The sequence below is a fragment of the Odocoileus virginianus genome, chromosome 22, assembly GCF_023699985.2.
Source record: "Odocoileus virginianus isolate 20LAN1187 ecotype Illinois chromosome 22, Ovbor_1.2, whole genome shotgun sequence".
NCBI classification, from domain to species: Eukaryota; Metazoa; Chordata; class Mammalia; order Artiodactyla; family Cervidae; genus Odocoileus; species Odocoileus virginianus.
In genome coordinates this window covers 18,943,770-18,967,807 of record NC_069695.1, presented here as the reverse complement: position 1 = coordinate 18,967,807, position 24,038 = coordinate 18,943,770, and the positions used below count along the sequence as shown (strand labels likewise).

The 24,038-nt window shown below is 47.1% G+C and overlaps 1 protein-coding gene and 1 long non-coding RNA gene across 3 annotated transcripts in view; one reads left to right on the top strand and one right to left on the bottom strand.

Annotated features, from left to right (window-relative positions):
* Positions 1-8,140: 8,140 nt before the first annotated feature.
* TMEM200C (transmembrane protein 200C) lies at positions 8,141-23,209 on the bottom strand. Its single transcript, XM_070452673.1, has 2 exons — positions 22,700-23,209; positions 8,141-19,815 (listed from the first exon to the last, which is right to left on the bottom strand). The coding sequence occupies exon 2, from the start codon at positions 19,710-19,712 to the stop codon at positions 17,931-17,933; it is 1,782 nt and encodes a 593-aa protein (XP_070308774.1). The 5' UTR covers positions 19,713-19,815; positions 22,700-23,209; the 3' UTR covers positions 8,141-17,930.
* A 54-nt stretch (positions 23,210-23,263) lies between these two features.
* LOC110127701 (uncharacterized) overlaps positions 23,264-24,038 on the top strand; it is a 57,695-nt gene continuing 56,920 nt past the window's right edge. The window contains exon 1 of one of the 2 annotated variants that reach the window (XR_011482725.1): positions 23,264-23,990. This is a non-coding gene — a long non-coding RNA (uncharacterized lncRNA). The remainder of the gene's footprint in view (positions 23,991-24,038) is intronic. The other variant, XR_011482724.1, reaches the window with a different exon arrangement.

The window sequence follows — 24,038 nt, the reverse complement described above, 5'->3', positions numbered from 1 at the left end:
AAGGTTAACAAGACAATATAACTAGCTCCATTTTTCTAAAGAAAATCTATCAAAAAAGCATGTGAATATATATACATCATTAACATTGGGCAATGCAGGTTATTTGTGTATTTTTTTTTTTCTTCTGTGTATCTGTATCTTCTAATTTTTCTTCAGTGACTGTGACCTGCATGAGAAGCTTTCCTTCACAACTGAACAGTGTCGTGACTGACACCAGAGGGCGCTGACGCTTGTGAGTTTCTTTGGCGCTAACTTGAGGGTGGAGCCCATGATGCGCTGTCCAGGGGCTGAAGAAGGCAAGAGCCTCAGCCCAGAAGAAGGAAAGAATGGTAGCTTCCCTCCAACAAGCGAACAAAAAAACCTAATACCTGCACATTAGGAGCTACTGATGCCAGGGTCCCTCCTCTGGCAATTTCTATCTCACTCTCTGCAGCAGGTCCAGGCAATTCCAGTGTGTAACCAGTACAAGCAAGGTCCAGAAGCCTAAGGAAACTGAAAGCCATCTGATCCCGGGTGCCAGGCAGGATCAGGAGGAGATTTGCCTGCAGCTCTCATTCCCTCAAAGACGTAGTCCATCTGCCCCTGCTCCACAGCGGTGAGCCTTCTTCCTGCCTCTCTTGGCCCCCTCCTCAGCTCTGGGAAGGGCCAGGGCTCCTGGGTCTCCTCCGCCAGCCCCAGAGCACAGAGCAGGGGTGGCCCCGAGAAGACCATGCAGACCACAGTCAACTCTGCTCCCTGCAGAGGCTCCACATAGTGAGTTCTCCCCAAAGCCGAGGCTTTCTTGTTCTTCACTGCAGACCCAAGCTCCCAAAGATGCCCGTGGCATGATGAAGCTCCTGACTCACAGCTCCCCCTGCACCCTGCTTCTGGCCACAGAGAACAGTGTCTGGAGCTCGGGGTAGCTTGGGGTGGTGGGAAGCCTGTAGTCTGATTCCTCAGGCTGCATGACTTGGGGCAAGCAGACCCGACACCTCGGGAAGCAGGCAGGGGAGAGAAGTAGGTTGAGGATGGAGGGGGGCGTCGTCAGTGGCTGTGGCTATGGTCTTCTGCCCATGAGTGTGGAAGGCTGGCCGGGGCTCTGCCCTCCCCCGTCCCAGCCCCCTCACGCTGCATCCTTCTGGACCTTGGCATCCTGCTGAGTGTTGGGTTTGCCTGGGGGTGTGACCAAAGAGGACAGACATCCTGAGGTGTGCAGTCCCCATTCTCCTGGTGTGTGAACATAATATCAGCCTCTTCTGGAGTTTTCCAGACAGCTACATGCAGAATATAGGATGGATGTAACCACATCATGGTTTAATGGAGATCTCTATTCCACACTATTTTCTTATCTCTTCTTTCCCCTCAGCATAACCCAACTGATGCTGACTTGAGTAAAATGGGAGAGCAGGGCCCAATGGTAGTTAGAAAGTCTGCACTAGTGGTGCATATTTTCCCCAGAATTTCGTTGGTTTGGTTTCATCACTGAAGGCAAAGGAGTTTTCCCTGCTCTCTTCTCTGGGGTCACTTCTGGCAGGTTTGTGGTAAAGATCTGGTGGACTGTGGCTTGGAGAACACTGGGGCAAGTAAGCCTTGCACATCCCCCATCCCAGTTAGCTACCAATAGCTGCATGGCATACCAGCCAGACCCTAGGGACGTAAAACAACTGGTTACCCTTTCTCACCGTGCTGTGGGGTGGCTGTGGGGTGGCTGGGGCTCTTCTGATGACCTCCTGGGTGCAGCCGGGACAGTCTTTCTATTTGATCTTTCATCTTGGGCTTCTTCCAGCCATGATGGTCTCAGGGCAGCATCCCGAGATAACCTGGCAGATGGTCTCAGGGAGTTCAGGCAGAAGCTAAAAGGCCTTCTGGGGTCTCAGCTCAGTAACGCGAACATCACTTCCACTGCCTGCGATTGGTCCAGGCCAGCCACACGGGAAGCCCTCCATCTCTTAATGGAAGAAGTGGCAAAACACTTGGGGCCATATCTGATGTAGCACAGGGTTTCTCGTTCAGGGCACTAATCAACATTTCGAGACAATTAAATCTTTGTCAAGTTGGGTGGGGAGCCGGGGAGAGGGGGAGAGAGGACACTCCTGAGCATCATAAGATCTTAGCAGCATCCCTGACCTCTGTCCACCAGATGCCAGGAGCATCTTCACACCCCAGCGGTGACAGCAGAACTGCCCCCAGACCTCGCCAAGTATCCCCCAAAAGGAGACCAAATCTCCCCCAGGAGAGAATCACTGATCTGTTGGTATGGATTTCTTCTAAGATGGATTCTCTGTTTCTTGGTGCCAGCACCTACTTTGTTGGGACAACACTGACTCAGGTCTGCTTGTATAAGTTAATATCCTCCATGGGGACTAACTCACCGGCCAGAACAACAGGTTCCCCTGCCAAGGTGTGGATAGACTCGGGGTCCCTCTGCTGAGCAACATGAAATGCCCCATCACACATGGACTCTCGTGAGCATTAGGAGGCAATCAGCTTCTCTTGCCTTCCTCCTTTTTTGTTGCCCACAGTCACATCCAGTGTCTTCTTCAGGCTCTGTGGGGCCAGGACAAGCTGGTGGAGCCACTTCAAGTGACAAGGGACAAGAGTTCAGTCTGTGGATGGGTGTGGAAGAAGCATTTTCCAGGTCCCTAGGATGCGAGTTACTTCATTTCTGTTCACACACTTTAAAGATTGACCACCTGTGACATTCCTAAGTCACAGTTTGGGGGTCCTGTTTGTGGAATGGTATTTTATATGACAGCTGTTTGTAATTTCAACAATTATTTCTTCCCAAGGAATGATAAATTTGCAGTTTTTTTTCTTCACTGTTCCCTTCTCCCAAATACCAGAGATGTAGTTAATCACTACCAAGGAACAGGCCATCTTAATGTCTCCAAATGCTGGATGCATTTCTGGTTTGCAGATGGCATCTATACCCAAGCTTTAACAACCCAGCTTTCTTTCCAGCTTGGCGGGGCTGTTTGTGATGATGTTAATGTCAGCTGAGAGGTGTTGCTGACACCATTATTTCTTGAAAGAGACTGAAGGACCCAGCATCTTGGTGTTCAGAAAACATCCCATTTTGTCGCCTCGGTTCTTTGATGTTGCCTGGCATCACTGAACTGTGAGGAGCTGAGAGGAAATTCACATTCCACTGAAAATACACTTTGCTCAACAAAGAAGGAACATAATATGGGGGGAGAACGTTCTGTTTACGGAACCTGACCCACAGAGGGGCCAGTGGTCAAAACCTCCAGCAGGACTCCACCAGGATTATGAGACCGAGAGCAAAGCCCTTTCACCACTCACCTTAGAGAGGAAGGGCTCCCCAGATTTCTTTGTCACTGAAAACAAGAAGCTGATTTGGGAAAGCGGAGCCAGGTTGCACAAGTTATGTGACAGCGCTAACAACAGCTACGGCGCTGTCTTCACAGCCCGGATGAACTGCTGCCAGATTTTAATTGGAACCTACCCCTGAGAAAGACTCTTTTGACATCTATAAATAATCACAACACAGCGGAAATGTAGCAGCTATAGAAATAGTTACAGCAAATAAGAACTTCCTTTGGAAAGCTGCAAAGTCTTTTTTCCTTTTTTCTCTCTCCACCCCTCATCAAGTCTTCCTGTTGGTTCACATCCCAGCTTCCTTGTCTCTAATGCGTGTGTGTGTGTGTGTGTGTGTGTGTGTGTGTGCGCGTGCACACGTGCGCGCCCAGTCACTCAGTCATGCCCGACTCTTTGTGACCCCATGGACTGTAGCCCTCCAGGCTCCTCTGTCCGTGGGATTCTCCAGGCAAGAATATTGGAGTGGGCTGCCATTTCCCTCTCTAGGGGATCTTTCCGACCCAGGGATCGAACCCCCATCTCTTGCCATTCCTGCATTGGCAGTTGAATTCTTAATCACTAGTTCCACCTGGGAAGCCCTTGTCCCTAGAATGACCCCCTAATCTACATTTGTTAACACTGGCCATGCAACATTTGTTCACTTCTGTTCTTCAAAACGGGCTGTGGTATTATGTGCCTTGGTTTTTAAAAGTTCGTGTATGTGATTGAAAATTTCATTTTTATTAACATGGTGGTTTAGGTCCTTAAGCTCTGGGGGTGGGAGTGCTATTGAAGTCACCAGACAGATGTCTGTTAACCTCCCCAGGCGTTGTTTACTATACCCCGCCTGTCATTCACCCCAGCTGTAAGACTTCAAAAACAAAGGTCACATCAGATCTTTGAGATGCATGCGTCCTGTTGGAAGGGTTAAGACTTGTTCTTCAACAGCCACAGACCTCTTCCAGTACTTTGAGAACCCAAGGACCTAGCACCAAGGAGAATATGTTGATTGAAAATAATTTAACACTGAAAGATCTCCGGGCAGACTCAGGCTCTCATCTTTAAACAAAGCATGGGCTTCAGTGTTGAGTTCTTTGCTTTTTAAATAGTTAAACAGTCTCACATGTGGCCAGGTGAGCCCACTTCACCAGGTCCAGCATGTTGGGGGGAGGGGCGTTTAGGTATTTTCAGTCACATAAGGCATGATTGTATCATGTTAGGTCGAAGCATGATATTTTTCAGTCTTTATTTGGAAGTTAAACATGAGAGAGGTATATCGAATGGCAAGTCAATGGCAGATAGACTGTTGTTTTTTCAACTGTGTCAACTCAGTCAAGCTGGATCTTTCTTTTCTAGAATGTTCTGTGCTGTATGATTCTGAGTTAGGAATTGGCCGAAAGACCGATTTGCAGGAGGAGGAAGCAAAACAGCTGCCGTCATCCTGGGATGGTGTGGTGGGGTTACACAGATGCAGAGATGCTGGCGTCTGAGGTTTGGCCTTTGCTCTCCACCCCACGTCTGCTCTTCCAGACTGATGACCCTGGGGAACAGCAGCAGGGCCAGGCCCATCCCCAGATGCATGGTGGTGCACCCATGGGGGTGTTGATACACCAGAGTCTTGCCTTGTTCAAAATACTTTCTCAAGCCAACTGAAGGAATTTTGAGTCACAAGTGATGAGGGAAGAGTGCCCATCTCAGGAAACCCAGACAACTGCTGGTAATCGGTCATAGTCAAAGTGAATGTCACTCAGTCGTGTCCAACTCTTTTTATAGACCCCATGGACTATACAGCCCATGGAATTCTCCAGGTCAGAATACTGGAGTGGGTAGACTTTCCCTTCTCCAGGGGCTCTTCTCAACGCAGGGATCGAACCCAGGTCTCCTGCATTGCAGGTGGATCCTTTACCAACTGAGCTATCAGGTGATTGGTCATAATAGATGGCATTTATTGATCACCAACTATAGGCCAGACATAGGGCCTTATATACCTTATGTAATTTGTTCCCCTCGAAAACCTTTTGAAGTAGGTACAGTTGTCATCAAGTTTTGCAGGTGAAAAAATTTGGGGGTTTAGCTCAGAGCTGAAAATGCACATTGTTAACAATGGATATTATATGTATATATACACATATGTATATGTATATTCCCTGGTGGCTCAGATGGTAAAGAATCTGCCTGCAATGTGGGAGACCTGGATCCAGTCCCTTGGTTGGGAAGATCCTCTGGAGGAGGAAATGGCAACCCACTCCAGTATTCCAGCCTGGGAAATGCCATGGACAGGGGAGCCTGGTGGGACTGTGGCCTGGCTACACTCCACTTGTCACATATTAAATCTATTTGTTTGCACGTCAGTGTCTGCCCCTAGAATAAGTCCAAGCTCAAGAAGTGCATCCTTTTCATATTTCTCTGTTAATCACACGGTCTGAAAACAAGATTTATGATAGATATTTGTAGAATAAATGGACAAATAAAAGTGACAGTGATGGGAAATGTGATCGGCCTTGGTAACATAGATCAAGAAAAATTGTTAGTGACCCTTGCAGTGGATGTCTATTCACATGGTCAGGATGTGAACCTAGCTACATTAAAGAATTCAGAAAGATTACAGATTACAGAGTGGGCTGATTGATGTTGATGGGCATAGTAGTGATAGAAATGTTTATTATCTAGGTTGCCTCACATTTTGACCAAGGGGCACCCGGGCAGGGCACTAATTTTACAGAAAAAGCATAGAATACCTTGAAACGTGGCATTTATTTTTACTTTAGGGAGCACAGACATCTTCTCAACGGTAGGGGGAGCAAGGTGCAGAAAAATGTAAAATTGTAGCTCAAATAAGAAGCTCTCTGAGTCACCTAGGGATAAAAGCATGAGAAAGTGATTTTACACCAAGCAATCTGAAAATGGGGTGTTGATAAATTTTAAAGACCGACTCTCCTGTTGAAAATGGTTTTGGAATTGCTCACCAGAGCAATTCTAGCACAAAGCAGTTCAGGGAAGATTTCACAAGGATCAATGTAGGTGTTCAATAAGGATAAAGCTGGATAGATGGTTTTTAACCTAAATCAGATGATTCATCCTTCAACAGTGGTAAAATTCCCACCATGTTTATGCCAATTAGACCCAGCCTTGAACCCTTTATTGTGGTCTATGGAAAACCAGAATTGAAGTGAATGTTACTGATGCTATTTAAATGAAGTGCATGAAATAGTGTTACAAGATAAAATGTGTGTTGCTATTGCTGTGTTTTTGTTGTTGTTCAGTTGATAAGTTGCAGCATGCCAGGCTCCTCTGTCCTCCTCTATCTTCTAGACTTTGCTCAAATTCATGTCCATTGAGTTGGTGATGCTATCTAACCATTGCTGTGTTTTGCTTAGGATTATATTCCGCAGTGAAATTCAAGAAGTTCATAGACTGGTTCTAGAAAGACTAAATCAGAGAAAAGCAAGTTCATGTCAAGTGTGTGATCCCCACCAGTGACTGTTCTCAGTGTGACATGCTGAGTTCTTTAAATACTCTCCCTAGCAAATCTTCCCTTAAAAATGCCCCCAACTGGCATGCATTGGAACAAACATGAGCTCTTTCAAAATTTATTGTGACCATCTCTGAATTTTCTAATTAGAGTCTAGGGGGAAAAAAATCCTGTCTATTCAAACTGAGCAAGTTAGTTGCATAATGAATTATTCCTATTTTATTTTAATTTAATTATGCAAATTTGGTCTGCAATCAGTTCCAGGGCCTGTAAAATTGACATTTGTTTGCTTTGTTTTACTTTCAGGGCTTCTTTCTAGTTTCATTAAGCCCACTTGGCAAGGCCCAGAGCTTCTAAAGCATTTAGTTCTTCACTGAGGTTCATAATAGTGACCATAGGATGCGTAAGGAGAATACCCACTATTTGATAGGAAAATAAAAATACAGTATCTGAAGCGGCCATGGAGTTACATATCTACTTTACTACTTATAAATATAAGCACCATTTCTCCTAAGCCTGGGCTGCGACAGTATTCTGTGACATAGAAATGAAGTCTTGCTATTTCATGATTTTCTTAAGGTTGCCATCTATATCATAAGAACTATTATCTGCTTGAAGCAAGGGTTTTCTGGCTATGCTGTTTTTGTCCCCAGATCTCACGGTAGAGCAAACATGATCTCAAGTAAGTTGCAAACATGACCTGGTCCATGTTGTAGCGGGACCACGGGGACACACACGAACACATCTGAGATCTCCCTTCCACTGTCACTTCTTCTCAAAGACCCAGGAATCCTCCTACTTGATAATTCTACCATCAATCCTAATTTTCATTTCAGCAGCCTGATTTCCAAATCTGTAATTCCAGGCCAAGGCCCAGACATCAGTCTCAGGCATTCATATCAGTTTCAGGACATAATGGTACAAATACCCCAGATTTTAAGAGTTCCTCAGGCTCATTTTTCTCAACCACCCCCCCTTCCTCTGCCCTGAAGATAGATTGCACAGAACTCTTATAAATCAAGAGAGATGATGGCTGGGTTATTTATTCTGAGACCTGGTTTAATACCTTATCACTGTCTTTCTTCTATGAATTAAGTATGCTAAATGATCCTGGGCAAGAGAGAAAGTATTTAAGGTTAGACCAGATTGTTGTTAATGTTGTTCTTCCTAACACGAGTAAATGAAATCAGAGATGAATGAAACATGACTGCGACACTTCTGGGACCTCATCATTTTCAGGGGATAGAAAAGGCTTTGCATTCAACCACCAGCTCCAAGGGCTTAGAATCCATAAGAGCCTTTTAGAGTTGGAACTTGCAGTTTCCTTCCAAATGACTGTGTGAGCATGGCTAAATAATTATACATCTCAACCATTGTGTAAAACCAGTTTAATTAACATTTTTCAGGCATGTCACATTTATACAATCACCAAATAATTTTCTAAAATTAGGCTGCATTAGAAATTGCCACTCATCAACTTGGATTATTTTTACTCATGGCCCTAATCATGCCTGAAAGAAGTTTTTTCTTTTTATATCATTTTATTTACTTATTTTTTTTACTATTATTTGGTGATTCCATTGAAGATGATTCATCCTCACAGGCTAGCCAGATTCTGTGTTCAACTTATTTGTAAGTGTTATGTTTAATTGCCATTGACTTAATCAAAGCTGGCATTAAAAAAAAGCAGTTATAGTATTATTAAATTTCTTTTCTCATTTACTTTATAATAAAAGAAATCTTGGAAAGCATCCACCCCTAAATCTCGACTTAGAATATATGATAAAAATAAAAGAAAGTTTTTAGGGTCCAATGTTCATGGTATTAAGAAAGGCAGATGTTGCAAACATGCATTTTAATTGTGTTTTGGCAGCATGTGTTTTAAGAAGATATTTAATTTACTCTCTGAGAAATTTTTTAAAATGGGCACAAATAATTACTATATTATTAGTAAAGTACTCAGATTATTCTTTGGGTTCCTTTAAGCCTATTATAATTATTATCATATGTGTTATTATTATTATGACTTTCATTATAAATGTATTCTTTTTTCCCCTAAGATAGTAATCCCAAGCAAGACTAATAAATCAGGAAATGTTCCTAGGCATAAAGCTGAAATGAAGTTAGGAATACAAATGGAAGGAACTGTACAATAAAATGTGCAAGCGGTGAAATAATATTTTGTGCTCCAAACACATTGAGATGTGTGGTTATATAAGCAGAAGGATTAGCATTTAGGTCACCAAATTAGTCTTTTGAATTTTCTTGCTCTATCCAGAATTCTGTTTTCTTCCTGACATCATTTACCAGGCCATATTAACTATAGCATTTTAGCTCCCAGTATTTTCAAATTTTAAATCTCTTACCAATAAATGTATCTCTCTGAAAGATTTCTTTAGTGGCTCTGATGATGACACTGCAGTTGATAATATCGGTTGAACTTGATCTGTAATGCAAAATTCTTACTTTGATGGATTAGAGAAAAGAACACATTTTATACTTTTGTTTTGACCATTTACCCACTAAAAAGATCTCAAAGAAAGTCAAAATGTGAGAAATTAAAATAAAATAATACTGATTTTTTTTACTTTATTAGAATATTTGTATTGAAAAAGTAGATTCCCCACCCCCATCTTTTTGTTTGCAGTTTTATGTGTAAATGAAGTATTAGGTTGCATTTATACAGTGCCAAACCATTATTCTGGATGAATCTAGTTTCAGTGACTATCCTCAAATGACTGGCTACTTAGAAATTTAAAAGCTTAGCCTTTTGGTGCCAATTCATAAAGAATATTCAGATTTATCTTGTTCTTATTTGCATCAGAACAGCTAGGTAATCTTCTGCTTTGCTATGAACATGGGTGTGAAAAAATAGGAATGGGATGCTTTCTTAACAAAGATAATTATTTTTGCTTTGATATAGTTGATGTTGCTAATTAATGTAGAAGTACATTCAGTTGTCACGTCTAGATTCTGGAAAGGGCCCTCAGCCTTGATAAACTAGCCCTGAGTCCATGCTCCCCAGTCTTGGTCCCAGTCCTCAGGGCATGGTGATCAACATGACATTATCCACCTTGCTGGAACCCATCCCAGTCTTATCCCCCTCTACCACACTGAGAGAAGTGATATCCAGGACTTGAACATTTAAACTATTGATAAATAGTTATTGTAAAGCATTATATGATTCAGCAATTTTGCTCATAGAGAGCTTGGTTTAGTTGCTAAGTCATGTCCGACTCTTTGCAAGTCCATGAACTATAGCCCACCAGGCTCCTCTGTCCAAGGGATTCTCCAGGCAAGAATACTGGAGTGGGTTGCTATTTCCTTCTCCATAAAGAGAGCTTAGGGTCAGTGAAAATATGATTAGTTCCATGTAGTGATTCTTCGCAGGGGAGAAGCCCTGCTGGTCAAGGTCAGTTATAAACAGGGCATAATTAAATGTCTGTGTGTGTGTGTGTGTGTGTGTGTGTGTGTGTGTGTGCGTGCGCGCGTGCACTTAGTCAGTCATGTCCAACTCTTTGCGACCCCATAACCATCAGGCTTATTTGTCCATTGCAATTCTCCAGACAGGAGTACTGGACTGGGTTGCCATTCCCTTCTCCAGGGGATCTTCCTGACCCAGGGATTGAACCCAGGTCTCCTGCATTGCAGGCAGATTCTTTACCATCTGAGCCACCAGGGAACCAAATTAAATGTCTAATAAATACCAAACGGTATAGAATATACTTTTTGAGTACTTTAATGCCCAAATCATTTTAACCTTGATCCCCCAAATTCTTCTACTACTTACAGAAGGAGATAATCCGTCTGTCAACCTACCCCATACATAGATAGTTTTGTTGTTGTTTTTCACTGTTTTGAAACAGGTCGCTCTCTGCAATTTGGGGGATTCTCTGGAAAAGACACATTATGTTGTGATGTTGTGTTATGACAATCTAGCTTGTTCAGTTGCATTTTTGTCTTCACACAGTTGCTCAGGCTGGTTCTGCTGTTTGATACACCTATTGTACATTTTTGCACCAGCTGACACTTTCTTCATTTCTTGAGATTCAGCTGCAGGGTCCATGTCAGAGTGCTCATATTTCTTACATTGTGTTGAAATAACTGGTCATGTGCCTGTATCAATAACACAATCGCAAACCCCGTGGTCTGGAATTGTGTTTGCTTCATAAGATCCAGCCTTCCTACCTTGCACGGAGCCTACATGCCTCCTATGTGTGTGTGTGTTAGTTGATTAGTCATGCCTGACTCTTTGCAGCCTATGGACTATAGCCCCCCAGGCTCCTCTGTCCATGGGATTTTCCAGGCAAGAATACTGAAGTGGGTTGCCATTCCCTTCTCCAGGTGATCTTCCTGACCCAGGGATGGAACCCAGGTCTCCTTCATTTCAGGCAGATTCTTTACCATCTGAGGACCACAGAAGCCCTAAAAATCTGAACTGATCTGAAAATGAATTTGGTTACCCAGAGGACAGCGGCTTCAGCTAAAGTTGTTTGTTCCTACAGGTGAAATTGTTTTCTCTTAAGGTATAAGCTATGTAAAGTGGAGTCAGGCAATTATCACATAAAGCAATGGCCAAAGTCCTACATTGAGACAAAGTAGTTTTTTGGCCTGTCTGGCTTTGATGGACCTAACAGACCAGTTACAACTTGTGTACTTTCTCCCTTTGAAAGCATGGATATAGTTTAAAGATACTTGAGTTTCTCATTAGAAACCAATTCTTTGTAAATATGCAGATACATTTCTCTCCTTTCATTATTAAACATTATTAGACATTTAGCAGTCCCTAGTATCAAGTGGGTTAATTTCAATAATACATGGTTAGTTTGAATTTCTTAAATATGGGAAAATATTCAGCCATGCATTTGCTGAAATAGTATTTTCTAAGGACTAAAAATTAGCACAATGTTTCATTTAAAAACACTTGTCTTATAAAGAAAGGTGAGCACTGAAGAATTGATGCTTTTGAACTGTGGTGTTGGAGAAGACTCTTATGAGTCCCTTGGACTGCAGGGAGATCCAACCAGTCCATCCTAAAGGAAATCAGTCCTGAATATTCCTTGGAAGGACAGATGCTGAAGCTGAAACTATAAAACTTTGGCCACCTGATTCAAAGAACTGACTCATTGGAAAAGACCCTGATGCTGGGAAAGATTGAAGGCAGGAGGAGAAGGGGACGACAGAGGATGAGATGGTTGAATGGCATCACTGACTCAATGAGCATGAGTCTGAGTAAACTCTGGGAGTTGGTGATGGACAGGGAAGCCTGGCGTGCTGCAGTCCATGGGGTCCCTAAGAGTGGGATACCACTGAGCAACTGAACTGAACTGAAAAGTTACCATAATGTTTCATTTTAAAAACACTTGGCTACATACAAATAATCTGTAAACAAGTGTAACTAAGTGCTTGTTTGTGAAACAGAAAAGCTTTCCCAGCTTAACTTTATCTTTTCTGTGTTTTTGCAGGATGTCACCCCTTCCACACCTGGATCTGTCCACTTTTTTCCTCTCTTGTGGTTGACAGTCAACCGTCTCACCCTTAGTGGCCTTGGCCACAGTGTAGGATCAGAAGCTCAGGTAAAGTGGCACAGGTGCTGATACAGGGCATGGACTTTATGATGCTCTAGGTTGATGTGCTTAAGCTTTTTTAGTCTTTTGACAGTAACATTATGAGCATAGGAAAAAAAAAAAACAACCAAAAACCTATTATCTTAGTACTGGTTTAGCCAAACATTCTGTTTGCCATATAGGGCCATATTCCAGGCTGACACTGTTGCTGGGGTGAGGGTTTTTGGAAGACCATTTAAACTTGAATAAATATATCCAAGATGCTAGAAACGTGAAAGATCTCTGGCTCATGGATGCAACCTAAATTCCCAGGGTTGGGCCATTTATAGCTCCTGCTGTGGTTCTTGCCCAGAGGGACCCACCACAGAAAATTAGCACACGGGAAGAGGTTGCTCCTCAAGTCTTCGGAGGTGTCAGGCAGCTGTTTGACTAAAATTATTAGTACAAGTGCACTCCCCAGTTTGTGGTGACTTAACTGAAAGTGTTAGTTGCTCAGTTGTGTCCAACTCTTTAAGACCCCATGAACTATAACCTACTAGGCTCCTCTGTCCGTGGAGTTCTCCAGGCAAGAATACTGGAGTGGGTTGTCATTCCCTTCTCCGAGGGATCTTCCCAACCTGGGAGTGGAACCTGGGTCTCTTGCATTGAAGGCAGATTCTTTACCAGGGAAGCTGGTAACTTATATCACATAGAATTTTCATATCTGTTAAATGGAAGTCATTCTTTCTGAAGAGAGGACCTAAAAGATTATTTCCCTAAGAGAAACGAAGGGAGAAAAGCCTTAGAATGCTTTTCAGAGTTTGTCATTCAAAAATTTAAATATTCACCCATGATTGTGTGTCCTAAATCAATCAATCAGACAATGGCCCGAGTCTACAGAAAACAAATTCCACGAAGATCAATCCTATTCCTTATGTGACTGTAAAATGTATTTGTATATATTTATATTTTTATATCTTGGCAAAAATACTATTCTGATTAAAATGCACATTCATACTTTGTTTCTAATTTAATGTGATTGGCAGAAGATTTTTTTTTTAAGTTCTCTAAAAAAAATGTTTCAAAATTCCATCATTAAAAACTACACAAAATGACTCAAGAAAAACTAGTGTATAAAGAACTGTTGTTGACATGGTTCTGAAAATCCACAAGTACCAGCTCCTCACTTTCTCCCATGCTGGCTCCCTTCATAGAAAGGGGCTGGGACCATGGGGGTGGGAGGGGTGGGAAGGGGCTAGCTCGGCTTCTTTGATGTCACCAGCCCACCATAAATGGAAATGAAATAATGGTGGCCAAAACCAACCCAGTAAGCTGGTTTGCATAGTCATTGCTTGTCGTAAAATATTATGATGCCAGACCATGAGGAATACACATCCAGTGCTCATTCATCCCATGGTCTATTGGGGGCCATTGCATGGGCCTCCATGCTCACTTTTTAAATTCTCTTTTTTTCTAACATGTCTAAATTATACAGATTTTTTTTCTAGTATAGTAAGTTTATGGTTGTCCCTAACAACTGAGCAGTAAATTTAACCTACTAATTACTTTTCTCTATTTTGCCTTTAATAACAGTAGTTAACATTTACCAAAGGTTTATTTGTGGCAGGAGTTGTTCTAAGTCCTTCACGGATGTTAGTTTATGTAGTTTAATTAAATAATTAATTCCAAGAGTATTTCCATCGAACAGATGCGGACCCCAGGTCCTGTGTTCTGAACCAAACCCCAAGTCAGGCTTCCAGCCACCATGCCGTGTTGTCTTACTCTCTAGATTTCAAACCTAATGTTATTCTGTTAATAAACAGGAAGGTCATATGAAATCATTCTGTTCAGCAGTTGATTCTATTTTAAATAAAGCTCTAAAAACTTTTATAATACTCTCTGCCTTCCAAGGTGGTTGTAAGCCCTCTGCACAGGTGTGAATTCATTTAATCCAGTCCTGTGAGGGGTGGCACAGTTGTTATTCCCACTGTCTGAAGAAGGAAATGGAGACCCAGAGATGCTGAGTAGTCTGACAGAAATTCAGGATGTGGGGCAATGAATATGCCAATTATTGCCATTCTTTTAACATTCTAGTCCTGCCACCACTGTTTGCCTTCGAATAAATGACTTTATCTTTCTAATTCTTAGTGACCTCATGTATAAATAAAGGAGGGGGGCTGATTCTGTCATCTCTTAAGATCTGTTCAACAAATGCCACAAAGTTGACTTTAAAACAGCTTTGTCTGTGCCAGTCTGAAGACTTAAATGCAAAGTCCAGATTTTAACTGGCTGTGCATTCTGATTCTTCCCTGGATATCCCCAACAGTGGTTTCCAGAAAGGAATCAAGCAGGATGCTAAAAACATAGACAATATTTTGATGGTCTCTAGAAATGCCAGCTTCAGCCTGGCGTATGCCAACACATACAGAAAATCCTCAACACTTTGTAAATCCTGGCTCCACCAGGCACCAGCTGTGTAACCTGGGTGAGTACTCCATCATGCCTTGTGTCTTTCTCTGTAAAGTGGGTGTAATAATAACCCTGTCTCCATAGAGCTGAGTGAGGGCTGAGTGGGGAGTTACTGAGATCTAAGTCTAGAGTGTACAGAAGATAACTTTGTCCATAGAAAGTAGTAAGTAAACATTTAACATTATTATTGCAGAAGATCTCTGCCCCTGTGAACAGGAAGGATCATGTATCACTATGATCATAACTGCAGAGGATTCCTTCTGAGGTCTGATGACAGCCTAGCTCCTTCCAAGATTTGGAAAATTGGGCTCATCCTTTATTTCCGGGTTAAAAAAAAATCCATTTAAATTGTTCAGTAGTTAAAAGAGATGTGACTTGATACAGAGCTAAATTAGTTTGCTGAAGTTACTCAATTTCAGAGGGCCTGTATCCAGATCAATGTGAGCTAGAAGTTTTTATTTAATCTGATTAATATCATGAGGCAATCAGCGTTGTTAAGTCCAGGCAATTGGTGGGACTGAATCTTCTGAAGTTTATAAGATATGAATGTTCTGCCCACCCATATTTAGTCAAACTGAGCGGCTGTGGGTTTATTATTTGCTAAACAAACGTCTGATGGTGCATTTTCTGAGGACTAGGAACAGCATTTTAGAGCACTAGAATGTTTTTCCTTTTAGACAACTCATCAGATTCTCTCAGTATATGAAGTACCCAGGGTGCAAGATAATTGAGAAGAAAAATGAGGAAATTTTTAAATACTTTGGTTAAGGGCTATAAAATAATTGAGACTTGAAATTTAACACTACCTGAAGGTATGGTTTTGTTTGTCAGTCTTATTAGTGGAAACTCACTTTTGCTCTATGGTAGAGTCAAACAAATTAATCCACAGTTTTAAAGTGTGTTATGAGAATAATGCAGATTCAATCTGGGAGTAAATTAGGTCTTTTAAAAATTGATCACAGAATGTGACACTAAATGGAGTTGACAAAGTATTATGTTCACTTGGCAAAGTTGTCTGTGCAAATATGATAGGGTTGTATCCGAGGCAAAACAAATACCTGAATTTAAGTAAAGCTTTTAGAGCTGAAGGCAATCATAGAGATTATATCATCCACCAGAGGCCCAGAGGGATTAAGCGATTTGCCTAAGGTTACACAGATAGTAAGTGGATCTTCCAGATTTGAGCCCAGGCTTTCTAGAGCTTAGTGCGAGGGAGGCCCACTCTCCTCCAGCATGCATTCAGACACTGTTATCAAGATGACAGTCTCAGTAACTGCTGTCTTTGAGTACTGCTCTGAACCAAGCATTCAATCAGGCTCTGTCCACATAACCTCCTCATCCCACCCCTCATAGCTCTATGTGGGATGTCTGGTGGTTTTTAGCAGCTCAGTCGTGTCCGATTCTGCGACCCCATGGACTACAGCCCACCAGGCTCCTCTGTCCATGAGATTCTCCAGGCAGGAATACTGGAGTGGGTTGCCACACATTTCCTTTTTCAAGGGATCTTCCCAACTCAGGGATCCAACCCTCGTCTCCTGTGTCTCCTGCATGGCAGGCAGATTCTTTACCCACTGAGCCATTGGAGTAGCCCTTGGTATGTCTAGTTATCCCCCTCTTATAGATGAGATCACAGAGACCCAACATTTGTGACTTGTTCATAGCTACACAGCCAGCAAATGCCCAAAGCTGGGGTCCAGCTTCACCCCTGAATCTGCATCCCATCCCCGGGACCCACTGCTTCACCCCTGGGGGTCAAGAGGACTGCATCTTTGACAAGATTTTCCTTGAAAATCAACATTTTAAATTCCTGCAATGCTAGCCTCAGCTGCCCTAACTAGAGAACCTGTCTCTGAGAAGCTGAAAAAATGTCACACCATTCCCAAGAGGCTGAGCTCACCATCCATAGGAGAGGACATCAGACTGGTACACTAATTATTGTGTTTGTCTACTGGTCTTGAAAACTAACTAATTGACTTTTAATAATATCAGGCATAAACAACCTACCGCGTTATTAAAACATGACCTGCTAGTCTATGTAGGCCATGGATTCAAGACCTCGAATTTAAAAGCAAAAATCAAAGTTAACTGCCAAGAGGATGGCAGGAGAACATGAAGCCTGGGTACTCTGTAGATTAATCCTAAAGGTAAACTAGAAGCATTGTTGAAAATTACTGTTTATTTAATATTTCATTTCAAAGAGATGCTCCCAAATGTTCAATTCTATTCTGTATTTAAAAGTTAAAAATATGCTTGAAATGACTGAGGATGGCGCTGAATCACAGTAGTAGTGTAATTATATAGCAAAATATCTTAGGTTTACCAGCTGAACTGCCCCATGCTTTCTTTACATGTGTTAAAGTATTAGTTACAAGGCAAAATGAGGCAATATTATGTTTAACTGTTTGTTTGGAAACTTGTTTTATTAAAAAAAGATTTTTTTTCATGGTAATGCTATTTTCAGTACAGGTGTGATAATACTCCATGAAGTATTGTGTACTTGATATAGTGAATTGAGGAATGTAACAGTCCCACTGGATGCTGGCCCCTAGTCTCCATGAGATACCCTAGTAGCAAAATGTAAATACCCTTTTCAAAAATAAAGAGGCCTTCGGGTGGTGGGATGAACAGACAGGGGTGGGGCAGGGAACTGTGATCTCTTCAGACAAACTCATGCTTTTGGCTTTGACTTCACTGAGTAAAATCAGTTCTCAGAGAACTGAGACAAACCCTTCTATGCTCCCCAAAAGCACAGAAGGAAGAAAGCTTGTCATTCACGAGCAGCTAGGGACAAAACCAGCAGCAGAGTACAGGTCAGGGGAATTAGAGATCCAAAAAAAAAAGAAAAGTTGGAGTAAAGTGCAGTTACTGTCAAAAATATATTATTTTGATCCTCAGAAAATTAAGAGAATTTTATCTAAGGAACTAGATTGCTGACCTTTTAATACATTTGGTTTTCAGAGAACATACAATCACCATCGGACCTATAAGACTAGTTTGCTTTGAAAAAAAAATTGCTTGGAATTATCTACAGGAAATCTCGTGAACGCAATTCAAGGCTAACATTCTGCAGCTCTTTGGGTAGTGGGCGATTTCCGAGGATAAACCCCCTGATTCCTGCGGGCATTTCTCCTATCTTCTCTCTCTTGCTAAATGCCAGCACTCTCCAGTTCTCCGTCCTCGACCCCTGAGGCGTGAGACCGGGAAATCATGTAGAGTTTCTCCTTGTTTGTAAACTGCCTCTGCACCGGCTGGGAGAGCTCGGCCTCGGGGGCCTCCTGACCGGGATCCTCCGGGGGTCTCTGCTCCGGCCCCGGGGCGGGGGCGTCCCCCCCGTCTGGGTTTCCACCGGCCCCCAGGCCCCCCATCGACTCCAGGGAGGTGCCGGTCTCCCGCAGGGGAGTGTAGCCCTTACGGCTGCAGGACAGGTTATCGGACTGGGAACTCGGCGAGTCCGGCCGGGCGGGGGGCTCCGGGGAGGCCGCGAGCTCCGGGAGGCTGGAGTCCAGGTCCGCGCTGCGCGAGGCGGGTGGGGGCTCGGGGGACTGGGCCGCCCGGTAGTCCGGCAGCCCGCTGGTGCTGCGGCGCCGCAGGGCCGCGTGCCTGCCGGTCCTGGGTAGGCGGCCGCCCTGCCCCCTGGCGGCGCGCGCGGCCGCCGGCTCCTCCGGCTCGCTGGGCGCCCAGCGCGCGCCGCCCCGGGCACCGCCCCGGAGGTCGGCGAGGCTCAGGTCGAGCGGGATCTCCCGGGCGCCGCGCTCCCCGGGCGGCCGCTGCCAGCCGCGGCTCGCGGCCCCCGCGTCCCCGTCGCGGTCCCCCGGCAGGGGCAGCAGCGCGAAGGCGCTCAGCGACGACCCCACGAGGGAGCTGGCGGTGCTCGGGCGCCCCCAGGTTTCGGCGGGGCTGCCGGGCGCCGGGCTGCTGCCGCTGCTCGCGGCCCGGCGACGGCCGGCCACGCCCGGGCGCTCGCGGTAGATGCTGTACACGGCCTCCGCCAGGCTCGGGGGCTCCCGCGGGCGGCGCGGGGACGAGGCCAGGTCGGGCGGGGACGCGGCGCCTGGGGTCCCCCCGCCACCCCCACCCCGCGCCGAGGGGTGGGGCCAGGCGCCGCGGGCCAGCATCGCTGCCGCCCCGAAGGCGTCCCCGGCGGCGCCGCCGCGGGTCCCGGGCTTCAGCTCCAGGCTCCGCGACTGCACGTAGCCCAGGAAGCCGTTCAGCGGCGCGGCCCCGGGGGGCGCCGAGGCGGGGCCGGAGGACGAGGCGGCGGCCGCCAGGTCTTTGGCGCGAAGGCTGTGCACGTCGATGACGGTGGAGTAGAGGTCCCGCAGGTTGATGATCTTGGTCTCCTTGTCCCTGTTCTCGTGGAGCACGGCGTTGGCGCAGATGAAGAGGAAGATGCCGATGCCCATGATGAGGGGCCCGAAGACCTTGAGCTTGTCGGAGTGCAGGTAGCCCGAGAAGACGCGGAAGAAGAAGCCCACCGACGTGGAGGACGACGGAGAGGGGGCGGGGGACCGCGCTGGGGGCGTGCTCCGGGGCGCGCCCACCGAACTGGCGGTGACACCTTCCGGAGGCCCCGGCTGGGTCCTAGACCGGTTTCTGCTGCCCCCGCTGCTGCTGTTGGTCATGGAAGGGACGCGGTGGCCGCTGCCCCCGGGCGGCGACGGCGGCTGCTTAGCCCCCTCCCGGTGGGCCCCGTTGGCCTTGGGCCAGTAGCCCACCACCGCCAGGGCGATGCCTACAAGCAGCACCACGATCCCGCAGAGGGCGATGAGCCCAGAGACGGAGCACAGCTTCAGCTTGCCCTTCACCACCACCACGTCGTTCTTGCGCCTCTTCTTGGCTTTCCGCTTGCGCTTGGGGACCTGGCCCGGGGGCCGGAGGGGGTCCTGCTTCCGGGCGGAGATCCTCAGGAGGCCGCCGGTGGCGATCATAGCGAGCGGTGGAGAGTGGGGCTAACCCGGGGCCGGAGGCCTGTGCGGGGGGCAGGGGGGGGGGGCACCAGCTGCCCACTAGCCGCTCCTCCACCTCCTCCTGCTGCAAAGCAGAGGAAGACAGTCAGAGGGTGTAGGCTTGGCTGCGGCAACATCCCACGCGCTGTGCCATAGTCCGGCTCCGGGATCCCAACACGTGTGCGCCCCCCCACCCCCGCCCCATCCCACATCCCGAGGCCATGACCCACTAACAGGAGTGCCCTACGTGGAGACCATGGGGTGCGGGCAGTAGATTAGGGACGAGAAGTGCTGTTGCGGTAACTGATCCGAGACGGTTAAAAACACTTAGAGAGGACGTCTTCTTTACTCCCCCATCCCCCAAACACTGTAGGTACTATTCCAGCAGTGCTCATTTCAAAAGCTCCAGGCTGACAGCCAACGGAGTTCTGACCATGAGTGAAAACTAACGTGGGGACTCAGCGCTCGTGGGCCATGGGCTCTCCTGGTCTCCCAAGGGGGGGCGCCCCAGACTTCCAAGTCTCTTAACTGAGAGGAGGGTCTGTCTGTCTGTGGGGCCTTCAAAGTCCCTGAAACAGTCAAAAAAGGTACCGATTCATAAAGACAAAAGGAAGTCCTTTCACTGGACGGAAATGAAAAGTCACATCCTGGCAGACGGCTTATTTACCCGAGGTAATTAATAAAGAGTTCACGGCTGGGGGAACACCTGAGAGCTGTGTCAGTACTCCGACCATGAATCCCTTCACCAGCTTGTCTCCAAGCCATCATTGTTCTCATAGCTCCAAGCAAGCTGATCCTTCTCACAGCGCCTTCCCTCATCTCTTTGCTGCAACATCTGGACAGCTTCTTGGGGTGGAATATTTAGTTTTAGGTAACAGGTTATGTAACTGCGCTTTTCTCTCTGGCCTCTACTCCTCCCTCAGAGGAACTCCCTTAAAGGTATCATGTGCTAGAGCCCATCAGGGAATTTAAGCAGTCCTCCCAGCATCTCCAAGAGAAAGATCTTTTTCTCATGTGGGAAAATTCCAATCTAAAAAAAAAAAAAAGAGAGAGAGACCTGCCATCATAGCTTTCTGACCCCTTATTAATGTGCCAACAGCACATTCTGAAGAATCCAAATATTCAAATGAGGAGGCAATTAACTAGGTATAGCAGTCTACATAATAATGATGGGTTGTAGGATCTCCCAAGGGAGAGCTGTTCCCATGTTTTTCTCATGAGGTCATTTTTAGGAAAGGAGGGGGGACAACAATCAGTGGACTATCTTACAGGAAGTTTAGTGGTTTATAATAAAGCCTGGGTAGATAAATGACACAGATGCAACTCTGTGGATATCTGTCAGCTTCTAAAAATTTCAGTCCTGCTGGATCCCCAGAGTAACACATTTTCTGTTTCACTGGTTGTGTTCCCTCCTATAATAGAGATGCTAAAATTAAGGGCATTGTATGAAATCGGAAGGCTTAGATATCACTCACAAACCTTTGGGAATTATATCCTTTATAAAATAATTCATGTTTTAGAATAAACTGCCCTTTGAAAATGGGGGATTGCTCAGGTAGAATTTTGCTTTTAGTTGGTGCCTTGGTGAACAGCTTTGCCCCTTGATCCCCTCTATCATACCAAGACAGGATCATTTCTCCACTGGTGGAAAAGCAAATGGTAATCAGCTATTTACAATGCTTGCAAATTGATATCTCCTTGGAACTTGGTTGGCTTTCAGTAAGAAGGAATGTCAGGTGGGCTAGAGAGGGGTTAAACACTGGGTAGGTGAGAGAAAGCTTAGTGGAGAGAATACATTTATAAACCCTTTGAATTTTGTTTTTAGGTAGGAGCTGCACCAGTAAGCAGAGATTGGGAAAAACAAAAAAACCAAAACAGAAACCAGAGTGGCTTACTGTCTATCCTTCCCTCCAAATAAGCACATTTATTATGTAGTTATAACTGCAAAGACTGCTTTTTTAAGTGATACCCAAACTCCAGCATCTTTAATGTAATAATCGAGATGAGTGATTGTCTTAAGAAGGATTGGGGAGCCAGACATTTTAGAAGCAAAGGCAGCCTCAGTTGGTGAGGTGGCTCTCCCAGAGAAAAGAGAAGGGCCAACATTTTGTTGGGCACTGATGGGGACGCTGGACGTGTTGGGGGAGGAAGGTCCACACATGCTTTTTCTCCTCACAAGGCAGCTTTGGCTCCGGGTACAAAGTAAGGGAGACTGGAATGGATTTCAACAATCGTTTACAGAAGATCTTTAAAATTAGTTTAATAGCTAGTAATTAACTCCCTAGTTTATTATTCCTTCAGCTCTGCTGAAGCCTGAACCCCTTTATAACGTGTCTCCAGCTGACGGGGAAATACTGACAAAGGTCAGATGGCGAGGTAGAACCACCTTGGAGGTTTTCTTCGTGCATAATGAAGGAAAACAAACTTAGCATTCGAGCTCGGCCGCCCTAGCAATTTACTGCCTGGTGCTGGTCTTTCCGCGGCAAAGGAATGGAGGCTGGGGGAAAAGAAAGGAGGGATGTCTAAAAATACAACTGCTTCCAAGAGAGACGTTCAAGTTCTCGGCTCATGATGGATTAAGCCCCACTCGGTGTCTGCGGCTCCGAGCCCACAGGACGGGCAGCGCCCTGCCCTGCCCGGGTCCTTAATACCCCCGGCCCCTCCCCGGCAGGGCAGCGAGCCCCCTTGCCCTTCCTTTTAGGTCTGCTTATTTATGTTGGAGTCACATGAGTGCAGCAGCTGGGAGTCCGCCTCTGGAACGAAGCCAGGCGGGAGCAAAGTGAGGGCAATCCTGAACTCGCTTGTATCCGGGCAGCGCGTGCCGCGTAGCCCGCCCAGGAACACGAGTGTCCCGAACCCCCGCGCGGGTGACCCGGGCTGGGGCCGGGGGCTGGGGACGGGGCGCCGGGGGGGACAGACAGAACGGCTCAAGATGGCAGCGCTGGAAGCCAAGAATATCGCTCACTTACCCGGGAAGACGGGGGCAGCTCGGGGCCGGCGAACGGGCGCTCGGGCGACACAAAGGAACCATGGAGAAACTTTTCGAGCCGGAGCCGCCGGCGGAGCGCGGGGACAGCGCCGCGGGGCCCTCGGTGCGCGCGCGGCTCAGCATCCCGGCGGGGGCGAGCGTCAGCCCCGGGTGCGCATCCCTCTCCGGCGCCGGGGCGGGAGCCATTTCCCGGAGTTTCCAAGAAGTGTCAGGTCCTCTGCATCCCGCATCCCGCCCAGAGCCACTCTCCCCGCTGCTCCGGCCCCTAGTCCGGCCCTGCCTGCTGGTCGGCCCCGCGCCTCTTTGTGCGGCTTGTGCGCGCCGGGCACCGCCGGGTGGAGTTGAGCCCGCGGTGGCGGCGGCGGCGGCGGGGAGAGCGGCTCGGGGCGGCCGGACCCGCGGCGGTTGCTAAGAGACCGGAGCCATGACACAGGGAAATCGCTGCAGGATGGCAGTCGGTACCCGGCCCGGCTCGGCGGCTCGGAGGTGCACCCGCCCCCCGCCCCGCCCCACCTCCCACCTCCTCCCTGGCTCCCGTTCCCCCGCCTCGCCGGTCTCCCCCACCACACTTCCTCTCCCGCCGGCGCGCGTCCCTTCGGAAGAACCGCTTCCCCGGGAGCGAGGAGGCGCGAGGGGAGGCGGAGGAGGGGGCCCGGGCTGGGGGCGCGCGCGGGGAAGGCAGGGCGCGGGGCGCCTCGGCCCTCCCCGCCCTTGGGGCGCCCCGGGACCGCCGCCTGCCCGGGGCTGGAGCTTTGTTCTTTCCCTCCCAACTACCTGTCTGAGCCGCGGGCCGGAGGGTCCCCAAAGGAAGGGCCGCTGCTCCCGGAGGGGCTTCCCGTCGACACCCGAGGGTAGCGCCCGCGTCTCCCTGCCTCCCCTGTCTCCCCGCCTTCCCTCTCCTCTCTTCCTCTTTTGTTGCCTCTACTCCTGGACACGACACAGCCTGGGCTGTCTCCCTCCTCCCACTCGGGAGTTGGCAGTGTGGACGCACAGCGAACACAGTAAGTTGTCCCCCAGCGAAGTCAGGCCGGGCCGAGGGGAGCCGCCCCCGCCGCGCCGCGCGCCCCGCGGGGCTCGTGGCCGCCGCTGTCCGCTGTCCACGCGCTCCAGCCCCGCCGGGCTTTTGTGGTCGCTCCCCCGGACTCGGGCAGCTGGGGCTCATCGGAGATTAGAATCGGCTCCGGGGCTCTCGTTTGGCAGCCCCTCCTGCTCCAACACGCGCGCTCACCAGCAAGCTTGCAAAGGAAAACTACAATTCTCCAGGAATCAGGGTTAGCATCACAGACGGGAGGTGGGGGGAGGGAGGCCGTCCAAACTCC